General features: G+C 30.7%; 2 protein-coding genes across 2 annotated transcripts in view; both read left to right on the top strand.

Annotated features, from left to right (window-relative positions):
* The window catches only part of LOC143227334 (uncharacterized), a 34544-nt gene extending 32824 nt beyond the window's left edge, over positions 1-1720 (top strand). Inside the window, exon 6 of the mRNA XM_076458790.1 lies at positions 1649-1720. The gene's annotated coding sequence lies outside the window, so the exon portion shown is untranslated. The remainder of the gene's footprint in view (positions 1-1648) is intronic.
* On the top strand, positions 1294-8032 carry LOC143227333 (ras-related C3 botulinum toxin substrate 1-like). The gene is made up of 4 exons (XM_076458789.1): positions 1294-1307; positions 4360-4477; positions 6609-6671; positions 7742-8032. Exons 1-4 carry the CDS (start codon positions 1294-1296, stop codon positions 8030-8032), a joined length of 486 nt encoding a protein of 161 aa, XP_076314904.1.
* Positions 8033-14371: the final 6339 nt, after the last annotated feature.

The raw sequence follows: 14371 nt of genomic DNA, 5'->3' as shown, positions 1-14371 counted from the left end.
TAGTTAAGTGATATCCCAGTGTTTATGTAGATGACAAAACTTCTATCATTAGTGTTAAGTAATCCAAAGTTACGTGCAAATGAAATATTCATATTACTGAGACTAATAAAAGTATTAATGCTTATATAAAGATTAAAATACATTTTGGCAGGATATACATTATTTCTTTTTTTGCAATTACTTCCAGCTGATAGATTTGCCATATAGGAAAAACAGAGAATTTAAGGTATCAAATAAAATCAGATACACACAATATCACTTAACATCCTGCCTCCAGGTGTTTCAAAGTTTCTGATATAGTTTGCACTGCAGAGTAAACACAAGTGGGCATAATAATATGCATTATTAACTAATTAATGAGAACAAAAATATGTAAACAACTCAACTAATTATTATACGTTTCGTATGTATGGGAATTTATCTGTCAAATAAAGCTTGGCTGCACAAATAAGTAATGCTAGTGGGAAAGTAAATTGTATGGGACAATAAAACAAATATATCTTACAAATAAATTATGCTGATATGGAAATAACTATAGTGAACATTTGGTTTCTCACTAGGATAGAAACTGTTTTTCACATGCTCATACGTGTATAATCACATTTTCTGATAATTTGCATTACATATAACATTTTTTAACAAAACCACATTCCAGTTTGTTTTTTAACTCTGATATTTGTAGGGATAAAATGTTATCTGAGAAGATGGAATACAGAGAAACCAGTATTAGCTGACAGATGGTTCTAAAGTTTTTGTTATTTCATGTGTGAAGTTAATGATGAAAAGGAATACAAATGCTGTACTCATGATGGGTATTCTAAAGTTGAATGTTTGTACTTAAACACAGTTTTCAAGTAATAATGTTTTAATTAGAAATGTTTGTAAGAAAATGTGTGTGTCATGCACAGTAAAGGACAAGGAGAGGATGAATTCCAAAATGACATAACAAAAGTGTGTATTACCCTCCCAAAAAATTGTTCCTGCTCTGCAATTGACCACAAAATGGCCATTCAGGCATTATATAAGTTCTGTATATAACCCTGTTTTCTTTAACAAAACCTTTAATTATAAGATTTGGCCATGCTTATAATAATTTTTTTAAATTTGTATTGTATTAACCAGTACTTGAATGAGATACTGTTACATTTGACCTTACTCTTAAATTGTTACTGCAAAACAGTTTAAAATTATTTCCACTTTCTAGAAATCATGGCTATAGTTTCTTTTGTGAAATAAATTATAGACAAAAAAAAAAAAAAAAAAAAAACAACATCAGTGCAGAAGCCAGTTACCATGTATTTTGGATTGTAAGTTACCTGATCAAGAGTAGCACTTAAGTTATTCCAGGTTATAAATTATTAACTGAAACTACTTTTTAAAATGTTGGAAAACTGAAATCACTGGTTGGTGTTCAAGTTTTAACAAATATTTTAGAGCAAAGCATGAAAACATTGCTGTAATCTGTCAAGCCTTTACATAGGTGTTTAAACTTTATTACTAAAACAAACTTTCAATTTATCTTTCAAAAACAAATATCTGAAAATACTATAAAGTTTTTTAATATTTTTATTTTATATAAATGGATCAAGAATGTTACTTTATTCTACCAATTTTTTTGTAAAAGACTTTAATAAAATCTTTTCTTCAGGGCTGTTGGTAAAACATGTCTTCTGATCAGTTACACTACTAATGCCTTCCCTGGTGAATATATTCCTACAGTGTAAGTATTAATCTTTTGGTTTATACAAGTAGTATGTAAGACTAAACATTGAAGACAAAGAGAAGTTTAGATTTTTTTTTTTATTCATTTGAGAGAAATCTTGATTTAACCAGATTTGTTTCTTATTTTGGAAGCTGGATTGTTTATAAGAAGTTCCAAATTAATCATGAAAAACTGTTTTCTTGAGTTGAATAAGCAAGATATACTTTGCTTGTAGACTTGTAGACAATACGATTTATATCATGAAAAATTAAGATTCGATATATTCATCTCTGCTGTGGTTCAGACAGGCCAGGTAGTTATGCTTAAGTTATATAAGATCTTACTGTAGTAAATTTTTACGTAAGGGCTTGTCTTTGTGATAGTTAACACTTCTACGAAAAGTGGGGCCTAATAGGCCCCAGAACAACTAATATTAATAACCTTTCAAGTTGCTCTGGGGCCTATTAGGCCCCACTTTTCGTAGGAGTGTTAAAAGTTGTGTAGTGTTTATGAAAATTAACCTTTGAAAATAGTCCATAAATATTTTTATTTCCAAAATATTGTGAGAAATAACATAGAATAATGCAATGAAGAATTACTGGAATATTATAAAACAAAATAGTTAATGAAGTGAGACTCAATCCTCAGAGGTTAAATGATATCAGTACCATTGGCACTTTACCTTACCATCATTGATTTTCATCTTTAAATTATATGTTGTTTGTAACTGAATTTCCTTTCAACTCTTTTAGTATTAACTATGAGAATGTTAGTCTTGAGGTTAAGCAGTAATCTATGTAACTGATGTTCTTCTATGTTAGATGTAACTTAATGTGAAATATAATTGACAGGGAATGTCATTTAACATTTTTCTTTTCCTAAAATGTAAGGTACTATATTTACTTGCAAAAAATGCATGTAGCATTGTGCATATTGAAAATAACAGTTGATGTTCATAAGCAGGTGTAATACTTAACAAGTCTTTAACATAGTTCATTTAGTTGACAGAAGCCATTCAACACATAATTGTGTTGCATGAGTCACAAGTATAATTTTGTTACACTAGTTAAGAACTGATAGTTTTTAAATGTCTTAATTAAACTATCAAATACATTTACATCAGTGTATATGTAGTAACGTTCAAAACAGTAGATTTCTGTATTTAATATTTTTATTAGTTTTTGTTCTGTCGTTGTTAGGTATTTTAACAAAACTGTGTTGTAGAAATCAAAGATATGGAAATGTTTGCTGATATTTAGGATTTCCTTGTGTAAATTAATTGTTTACATCTTTGTAGGTAGAGCTATTCAAATAATGTTACACATAGAAACATAAGCAATTCAGCTAATTGTGGTTTATAGAATTACTGTTTCAGTGATAAAATTAATTTTTCTTGTTGTTGAAACCCAGCTGTTAATTAAAAAAAAAAAGATCTTGAGAGTTCAGAAATGAATTTATGAGTACTCATAAGAAAGAAAAGTATCAATGATAATAAAAACAATGTCAGAATATACATTGTCTATCCTCTCCATTAATGTAAAATACAGACACAAATGTTGGTAATGGTTAAAATGTACAATAAAATGTATGTCAATATCTTTTGTACATTCATAAGTGTGTGGACATGCAAATCTATCCCACAAAAGAGTTGGGGTTGTTTTCCAGAAAAAATGTGGAACTTCTATACAAAAACCTTAAGTGAATTATCTTAGCTAAAATAAAACTTGTGAAATAAAAGTATTCTACACTTAAATGAGCAAAACCAAAAAAATATAACTTACAGTAATAACCTACTAATGTGTAACTGGTGGTGTTTAATAACAAGGGTTTCTGTCAGTGTATAAATGGCTAATATTTTAAATTGTTTTTTATATTTCATTTAGGTTTTCTATCTGTTTCACCTTAAAGGTGGAATATTTATTCTAAAGCTTTTAATTGTGCAAAAAGACCAGTAAATAAATAAACTTTTGTCATATCAGTGGTATTTCTCTTTCTAACAAACTAAGACATTTTTGCTCATTCTGAGTAAATATTTTCTTAACTTGGTGAAAAACAATATACTGTATTGCTTCTTTGCAGTACTGTGTTATGATAAGTAACTTGTTTATGTAGTAAGTTATTCAAAACGTATACATAGTTTGAAATTTACAGTCTTGCACCTTCTTCACTGTTGAAGGTCAACAAAATGGTATTAAGTAGAGAAAAATAACAAACTTAAATATTAAATACCTTAAAATGCTAAACATTTGATTATTTTACAAAAAAATTCATGGAATATTTAATTATAATTCATGAGTTACTTCTTCACATCATATTGAAGGAGAAAACTTGGTTTATTTTTGTCTTTCCATGATTTTCAAGGTTCCCATATAAACACATACTGACAACCATCAAGTACTTTTATTGTATATTGTGGGGTCACTTTTAACTTGGTATTATAGCATCAGACAACAAGTTCCTACTGTGCACTCATGTCTAGTACTTGAATTATTAGAACACAACCTGTATTAGCAATTGGTACTACTATGTAACATTGGCATTATACCGTTGTGCATTGATTCATGGTATAGATATACATGTAATTAAATGCTGGTATTTGTCACCTGTTTTAAACTGTAAATGTTACATTTTAATATTTTTGGTCATCCTGTTCTTAGATTTGATAATTACTCTGCAAATGTTATGGTGGATGGAAAGCCAATTAACCTCGGCCTTTGGGATACAGCAGGCCAGGAAGATTATGATAGATTACGACCTCTTTCCTATCCACAGACTGTAAGTATCACTCAGTGGTAACATTTATAATGTCAAGATTACTTGTAATTAGAGTTGCTTCCTGAACAGGTCTAAAAAAAGAAATATATTTGTTGATGTTTCATAATGTACATCACTTTTGTTAAGGTTTTCAAATAAAATAGTAATGCATCCCCAGAAAAAACAAATCATAGTCAATTCTTATGTGAAATAGAATGATACAATTTACTACCTAGAGAGAAATGGTTTTATAGAATACAACATATTGTAACTTACTATTACACTTGATTATATTATGTGGTTGCTATATAACCATCAAACATAAGAAGTGATCTTTATCAAAATTTTGTTGGTAAATTTTACATGATTGGAATTTGAAATGGCAAGTTTGTTCAACAGAAAGTTCATAGTATAATGTGTATTGAATGTTGTTCATCTCCAAGTATTGTAAAAGTTATTTGCATACAATTAAAAACTTGTTTTGTAGTGGGTACAGGCATGTACATAAATAGCTGTAGAATTTAAGATATTTAAATTGGGCATTTTTATCTCTTTAATTGTCATGCTATAAACATCACTATCTACATTAACAGACTTTGGAAACTAGCTTGACTGAACATCCTGTCTTAAGAATAGAAGTTTTATAGAAAAAGTTACAATGCTTAAAAATTTGTGAAATGCAATTTTTTTTGATAACTGTGAAGAACACAAAGAAAGTCCTTGTGGTATCCCAAGTCAGATGAAGCTGATATACTAAAATATCCAATTAGAATACAAAAATGAAAAACTTCCAAGACCTGTATTTTTTGATGAGCATCACATATATAAATCTTAATGCAGACATTTGAGATTTTGAAGTTAGTAACAACAGTATGTGATGTTTTGGTTTAACTTTTCCATATGCAGGAACAAAATAGAATTGTACATGCAAGTTGAGTTTTACATATTTGATTTCCTTATCACATCTTTTATTGTTACTTTGCATAAACACAGTAAAACAAATTCTGTTACTTCCCAATAAGAAAGGTGTACATTTAGGATGCATTTTAAGCCTTTCTGCCTAAATCATAACTTCCAGTTCCCACTGTCACATGATGTTCAATGTATTCAAGAAGATTATTGATAATAGTAGCAAAAACCAATTTACACTTTGTGGTATAACTGTTGGTTTTGTCTTGTTTTCACTATGTACATGAAGTATCTTCAGATTTTTTCTAGCAAAATCCATAATGCGTGTAACATGTTCTGGCTCTGTTAACTTGATGGATCAGAAATTTTAGATTACATATAGCCTCACAGTGGTATGTGTGTGGAATTGCATTGCTAGAAACTGGGTTTTGATACCATTGTAAAGCTACACAATGGGCTATCTGTGCTGTGTGATTAATTCCAAAAATAAATATATATAAACCTGTTATTTCCTTTTAACTGAAATTATATATTCTCACTGTATCAGATGGTATTTTTAGCTTAAAGTAGTTGTCCATAAAATGTAAGCAAGAATACACTGATTCAGATGTGCAGATGGTTTATTTTATACAAAATAAAAATAAAGCATACTTACAAGTTATATTATTAGGTAATTTATACTATATATAAAAAAAGAGGTTGTTCTTAAGAAGTGTGAGTTAGAAGGTAATAATAACAAATGAATGTTTAAACATTACTTCAACAAATATAAGCTGGTAAAGAACAAGAGGAAAGTACAGTGAGGCATCTTAGCTTATGATCTACAGAGAAAAGTAAAATATCTATAATGCATGCCAGTGTTACATGCATCAAGAAGAGTTAGACAGGAGGGAGGGAAAAAAATGTTTATTTTCTGTTTGTTTTGGTGGCATTTAAAACTTGGGGCTAAAGTTTTGGTAAATTGTTTTCAGTAGTGCCTTGAAGTGTCTTAATTTAAACTAAAACTAACTATACAGAAGCTTATTCATGCTGTGATTGTCATATGTAATGTAATAAAAGGTTTTTATTTGTACTTAATAATGGTTGTAGGGTTTCAGTTTTTGATTAAAATATGTCCATTTACATCTATTAAAAAAGTTCCATAATCTAAAAAAATAGTATTAAATTTTTAAAATTTTCTTGGTCATCAACTATTAGGCTTGTATAAAATAGCTTTATAAATGTCAAACAAATGTTCTTGCAGGATGTTTTCCTCATCTGTTTCTCCCTAGTAAATCCTGCATCTTTTGAAAATGTCAGAGCAAAGGTAAGTTAATATATGTATTAGTGTATAAAAACAAGCATTTTCTTTACAAGCTGTGGAATGTATTTAACTCATTACCTACAAAAGTTTCTGAGTCTTGCTTCATTTTGAACTTAAAATCTATCTGTTTCACCAAATCTGAAATCAATGTTTGATACTTTTTAACCTAGTGTACATACTAATAAATATTGGAAAATATGTGTAGGTGTAATTTTGGAATGGTGGAGCTACTTTTAACATTTTATATTTAACTGCAATATAAAAACAAATACAAGCACTGAAGAAAAGTTATTCTTGTGTTAGCATTTTTTTGTTTTTTTCTCAGATTGCTTGCTAGTTCCCAATACTGAATCCAATTATTACTTAAACTTAGTCTGTACCAGAAGTTTTAGAAAAAAAACTAGTTATCAAATTGTTATCAGTTGTCAATACATTTCTTTCTAATAATAGGGTTAAAGATGTAGAATTCTACTGTGGTTTATTTTACCTACTTCCATAAAATAGACAATTTGGCAGACGAAAAACTAAGCTTATACTGTTGTTTGTTACCAGGTTCAAATACTGGAACTTGTCTTAAAAGTTTAATGGGAGATGAATTTTAAAATAGACAAAACTTTATTTGATCGTCAACCAGATCTTAACTATGCACTCATTGTGACTGTGACAAGCCTTATCAGTAGATGGTAATTAGGAATGTATTGAGATGGATAGTTTGATTTCATTGATACTCAGATAGCTGTTACAATTTTGCACAGTTTGAAGCCAAATATTTTATATATAAATATGAATTTAAAAAATTTAATGTATTATAAGTTATATTACTAAAAATGTGGACTCAATTTATTGTACCTTTAAAACCTAGTTTTTCTTTAAAATTATGAATACTGTTATACTGAACAATTTCAGGACTAACAATAATGTAGAAATATCTTAAATGAGGCAGTTAGCAATATTGTTGGAGATTAAAATGTGTTTTTAAATTGTTTAACGTAAATGTTCGTATATATAAAAATTTATATTTTGGTGTACTATCTAATGTGAGTGTACATATGTTTCATTTAAATCTTTCTCAGTGGTACCCTGAAGTGAGTCACCACTGTCCAAATACTCCTATTATTTTGGTTGGTACTAAGTTGGACTTGCGGGAAGATAAGGAGACCATTGACAAGTTAAAAGATCGTAAATTGGCACCAATCACCTACCCTCAAGGTCTGGCCATGGCCAAAGAAATAGGGGCAGTGAAATATCTTGAATGCTCAGCTCTAACACAAAAAGGATTGAAAAATGTGTTTGATGAAGCCATTCGAGCTGTGCTTTGTCCACAACCAAAGCCAAAGAAAAAGAAACATTGCTCTCTGCTCTGAATTTTTTAAAATATTCTACTGCTTGTTTAAATTTTACTGTTTTTTTATTTTATTCTGGCCTAATTGCACAGGTTATTTCCTGCTCTGTTGGTTGTTGAATACTTGATTTGTTATTAACAACTGCCACTTGGTCACAAATATGATGGTTGAACTGCCATTGTAGGGCTTTCATAACTTAAGCTAGATATGATATTGTGTGAGATGTTGCACTCATGCAAAGAAACATCAAGGAGAATCTAGTAGGATTTATTACAGAATACAGTTTATATTAATCTCCAACACATTATAATGTCAATTATCAGGAAAAAAATAAGGTACTATTAGAAAGAAAAATAGCTTTTAGAATTTTTTTTTTCTAAGGATAAAAAAATGAGGAAGGAATTGTGAAGAGACTGTCTGATATCAGTGCCTTGTTTGTTCTTCTTTTGTATTTATATGACTTGCTAAATTCAAAATAAATTTTTGTTCCCAGTACATATTAGTTTAGAAAGAATAGCATACTCCCAAGAAGAATTCTGAGTAACCACTTCAGAGAAAGGACAAATTTTAAGATGCTTTTGATTTTCATAGGAACTATGGGGTCCATTATCAATTAGAAAGTTATTTTGTTGAAGTGTCAGTGAAAATTTAGAAAAAAGTACAGAATGGAACTGCTGTATAAACTTGACCATACTTTGTTACAGTAGATTATAAGAAAAAGTGTATTGATATATAGTAAATTTGAACCCTGAGTCTTGAAACATACTAGTAACTAATATAATTACATAAATCTACCAATGGTAATTTAAAGAAAATGCAGGTGACTTGATGTAAAACATTTTGACAGTTTATTGGATAAAACAAGGAAAATGTCTTCCAGTCGTTAGAGTTGTTTAAATATGACTGATTACAGGAGAGCTCTGATACTAGCCTTATAAAACTTAAGGATCTAGGACTTGAATGAATAGGATCAGACCATAGATAGTGCATGAAATTAATTTTATGGCTAGGACTAGTTTGTTTGTTTTTTAAAAAAAGATTGGATGATAATTAGGTGTTTGCTGGTTAATTTAACCATAACAGCATGGGTTATTACTGAAAATCTAGAAGTTGTTGTTTGTCTTTATAAGAATTAAATTCTTACATTTCTGCATATGCAGATGAATTATTTGAAAACAGTTAAGTTATAACTTATTTTCAAATTGTACAACTTCTATTTTCTAAGAGAAAGCCATCCTTGTACTTGGATGCCATCAGAACTTAATTTATTAATGCAAAAATTGCTTTGTAAGACATTTTTATAAGGTTTAACCAGAAAAACATTTAGACGTGATAAGCACAGCAGCTTCAGATCAACTAAGTTTTAAGTTGGTGCTCTTGTATTGATGGTGCATGTAACACAATACCTTATTAAAAATGTACACATGAGCTGACAATAATCAACTGTCCATACCAGCTGGAAGAACTGGTAAGACAGACAACAGTGAATCTTCCCCCTGTATAACTTCTAAAAATATATTACATAAAGTGTTTACATTATTTGTGTAATTTACCAACATGGAGGTTTGTATGTCTTGCTTTGGCCTGCCTCATTCTTTCTCCAAAAAGTATTTGTGTGCTCAATAAACAAGTTACTGTGTGTTTCAACTTTTACTTTGTGTTGTGTGTACTGTAAGTTAATGTCAAGTATAAATTATGATGTTAAACTTGAGTGGGGAAAAAAAAATAATTTGGATAAATTGTTGAGTCCAAATTTTTCAATATGTTATGTTCCTTCATGAACAACACTGAAGCTTTGTATTAAATTCATATTAACCATAATTTTGTTAGGTTTTCGCTTATCTTGTGTAGCATTCACACTAGAATTTTATGCCCAGCATAATACCACGAGCTCAGTGTTTTCTAAATTTTAACTACCTGCACCCCACTAATTAAGTCTCCCACCCCATATTAATTTATACTTGTTTTTAATGAAAAATGTTTAAGGACTAAGTGAATGAGAAAAAAAAACCCTTTGAGAACAAAGCAATAGTTTTGGTAGGTTTGTGTTATATTCAACTTTTTCTGTCATTATTTTTGGGCCTCCCACGAAAAAAAAGGTTGGGAGACACTGCATTAGTCCTTCAATACAAAATTGTAAATTTGTTTTACTCTTGCTTCTTTAAAATGTAACATTTTTTGCCAATGAGTTACAATAAATGCTTTTCACAATCAATAAAAAGGGAAAGTTGAGGTTTTGCTCTGTGTAGACTTTCAAATTTCTATTATTTTTCCAAAACTTTTCTTTATAGAAGTATTTAAACTAGTAGAGCAATATATGTGTACAAATACAGCATATGGTCATGTTGTGTTTATTTGTGCTAAGTTTCCATTTTTCTGCTTGTTTCTCCAATATAGAAGTTGTGGGATTGTGTTTGTCAATGTAGCTTTTACATAGTACGGACTTTAGTTTTGTACCTGGTTTTTGAATAAATTTAGCATTTACTGGAATGTGGTGTTTTGTTTTTTCAAATGTTGGTTATGTTTTTTGCTGATGTTGGGAATTAAGGTTGGGTAGTTTGTTGTTGGTCTAGGTGTGTGCATATAATTTTCAGTTTTTTGAGGAAATTTGATTATGTTGAAGTGTTTTGTTGATTTCACTGTTAATTTTATTGGGTGAGCATAGTTTTGTGGCTGTGTTTATTTGGTTTCTTAATATGTTGAGTTTTTTTGTTTCAGGTGCTGAATCCCAGGGAATGTATATAATCCAGTATGGGTAATTTTAATGTGGATTTCTGTTTTGAATTGTGTATCAGTTCTAGTGATCTTGAGGTTAAGAAATGCTGTTGGGTTAGTTTTCTCCTGTTCATGTATGGAGTTAACGTGGTTGAAAAACTGTGCTGTAGATGTGATTCCAGCAATTGTATCATCAACATACCTGTACCAGTATAGTGGTGGGTGTAAGGCTGAATTGATCACTTGAGATTCAATCTGTGTCATAAAAATGTTGGCTAGAACTGGTGACACAGGATTCTCCATACTTATGCCATTTATTTGTAGGTAGTTTTGGTGGTAGTGAATTCCACAAGGGTTGGAAATTGGTTGCTGGTGGTGTGTATCAATGGTTTGGGGTCTTGGATATAAAGTTCTAAAGACATATTGCAGGCTTCAGTTGTTGTGGCTTCTGTAAAGACAGAGATTACATCAGAACTGACCATTAAGGCCTTATGATGTAGTTGATTAAGAATGTATTTAAAATTGAAATCTTTAAAACAGGAGCTGGTTGCTATTACATATTTAAAAAATGCCCACTCTATATATTTACCAAGGTGGTAGTTAAATGATTCATAGGTTGACATTATGGGTCATAGTGAAAAAAACTGTATGTACACACCTAGATCACCACCACCAAACAAGTTCAAAAACCTTATACTGCTGCACACCCTAGGTTCCCAACATCAGTAACCAAGTACTAAACTGAAAAATACAATGCAACAACTGCCATGACCTCTTCCTTGGAAAACCAAAAATGGAAACTAGATTCACAAACGCGAACAAATGCACAATCAAAGGCCTCTATTGTAATGCTTGGTTCTAAACATTTACTGTGAACTTCTGATTCAATCTTTAACCCAAATTGACAGGTTCTGGTCATCTCCTTGTGTTCTGTATGGCTAGTCAGGGTGTAAGAACAATTCTACCTTTGGTTTGGAGAAGTTTTGTAACCTGTTAGACATTTTAAGCCAATTGGTAATAGTGTGCTGAGAGTAGTTGGCTTTCTCCATTAGTGAATTACAGCCTTCTCTGTAATTCACTTCAAAATTAGAATTGACAAGTTTGTACAAGACCAGTATAGAAATATTTAATTAGCATTTACACTTCAGGTCACCTCTACTTGTTAGATGTGTGGTTTTCATAATAATGGGCAAATAAATTTATAAGTTTTTTTTGCTTTGTAATGAATAGAATATTTAAACAGCTAATCACTTATATGATGTGTGAAAATAAATACTGCTGTGCTCATGAACTTAAGTTAAAAATTGGATGCATCACAGCTTCAACTGAAAATGGTTCTTGTGTTTCCATAATAAAAGGTGCATACAATAGGAATTGCACCTCTAGCTTGAGTATAGTATAATATAATTTATCCATAAGAAAGGCAAAGTAATCCAAACACCCCTACTATGATGAAAATCTAAATTAATGTATCTTGAACAATCCACCCATATTTATGGAAGTGATGTGACTTCAATAAAACGTATCAAAGAATTCTGATCTAAATATTTAACTAAACACCAAAATTATGCTTCAGGTGCTCTCTTATATGCTGCTATAAATGATGGATTATTGAATCTACATAATCTCATCCATATTAAGAATAAACATCTACAGATGATATGTGTGAGACTGCAGAGGAAAAGAACCAATACAATACATAGTTCCAAAATCTAAGAATGTAAAACTATGAAAAAGACACTGGGATTGCATGTTTCTCCTAAGCAACATCCCGGTAGGGCAAATATAGGAAACATTACAATAGGGTTTTATTGACTACTTCTGTGTTGTTTTTTTGAAGTGAGATATACTTACATATTAATGAAAGAAAAGCCCATTTATGATCTGTTATCGTATTTCAACAGCAAGTATACTGTATACATGTTATATATCGGATTTATTACAGTAAAGGATGACGATGCTTTTCTCCTGTGTATATGATGTATAATTCTGAGATCAGCACAAGTATTTCCAATGTTATCTAATGAGCAGTGATTATAATAACATTCAAATATATACAGGTAGATAAAAGATACAGTGAGAAATAGTTTGTTCAAATTAACTTAGGCAAATATATTTTGGGAAATTGGGTGGCTGGAGACCCCCAAACTATTTATCTTGGGAGCATATCACAGCAGTGGTCACAATAACTGAACTAACAAAGGAAGTAAAGTTTTATAATGAGAACAAAACCAAAGTATTCAACAGGTTTAAAAGTGAAGATGTACGGTGTGGGAAAATGAACTTTGCTCACCCAAACAAAATGTTTGTGTGAATGGAAAAATCAATTTAGCAGTTTGTAGGCAACCTTATTTTATGGAAATTCCAGAGGCAATTGTCTGTAATCAAAGCTGTTAAGGAAGAAAACATCATATACATACAAAAGAGAAAAAGGTCATTGCAATTTAAACCAATAAATACAAATTTAGGAAACAAAAAGGGACAGAATAAATTGACACCTAACTTATTTGGTTGTCCAGAAATAGACGTTATTTTTGTACTGCAAATTATGGAAAAGTATAAACTGGTATTGTAAAAAATGCCTTAAGCAAGCACTAGTTACTTCAACACACTTTTGCCAACATGTAACAATGCTCTTTATGCCCCTGCTGTAGAAATCAAAATTTCTGTGGTTAGTGAACTCCCTGAAAGCTTCTTTGGCAGCTGCCTGGTATTGAAAGCATTTATTGTTCAAAAAGTTGTCAAAGTGCTTGAAAAAAATGAAAATCTGTAGGGAGAAGGTCTGGGGAATAAGGTGGATGGGGCAGAACCTTGATTCATTCAAATTTCGGAGTATTCCCCTTGGCAGGTCTTAACAAATTCAATTCCATTGTTCTTCAGTCAACTCATGCAGAACCAACTTATCTAACTTTTTCATCTTTCCAATAGCACTCAGGTGGTTTGCAATGCTTGATTTGTTCATGCCTAGCTTTTCTACAAGCTCACGTACTGTTGTGCAAGGGTCTGTCTCAACTGCTTTCCTTAATGTGTTTTCATCTAAAGATGGCTTCCTTCCACAAACTTTGTGGTCTTCAAGACTTTCACCTCTATGTCAAAACCTTTGGAATCAACGTTGAACTGTATGGTCAGTAACAGATCTATGGCCAAATGCCTGGTTAATGTGCTGTGTAGTTTTGGTAGTTTTCTGTCCAAGTTTGAAGTCCTGAAGGAAAATCAGACGAAAGATCTTCTCCATGCTGTCTTGTGAAACTTACTCCGAGTAGAGTTGAAACAGAAGAGAATTGCAACATCTTGTAAGTGACAAATATTGTCTTAAACCAAACCAACTGTAATTTACTCAATATTCAGCTTCTAAATGTCATCGTGAGAATTCTGATATTTGTTTCTGGACAACCTAATAATAATATGCTTAATTTTTTCTGATCTTTATCAATGCTATATTGTGTGGTAAGTGCTTCAACTAGAAGAGTATGTAAGATCAGAATAAAAAAAAAATTCTTGTATCTTAGTGTTAATTGTGCAGTCTATACACAAATCCATGACCACATTCTGGTAAATGATCCAACACAATATTTGATAGACTTGAATAAAATAACTATGGAAATGGAATGGTCAGGCTTGTATTAGATTGTATAAGGAAGAATA

This window comes from Tachypleus tridentatus, chromosome 9 (assembly GCF_004210375.1).
Source record: "Tachypleus tridentatus isolate NWPU-2018 chromosome 9, ASM421037v1, whole genome shotgun sequence".
Classification (NCBI taxonomy): Eukaryota; Metazoa; Arthropoda; class Merostomata; order Xiphosura; family Limulidae; genus Tachypleus; species Tachypleus tridentatus.
The sequence above is the reverse complement of the archived record's forward strand: the minus strand, read 5'-3'. Positions and strand labels throughout refer to the sequence as shown.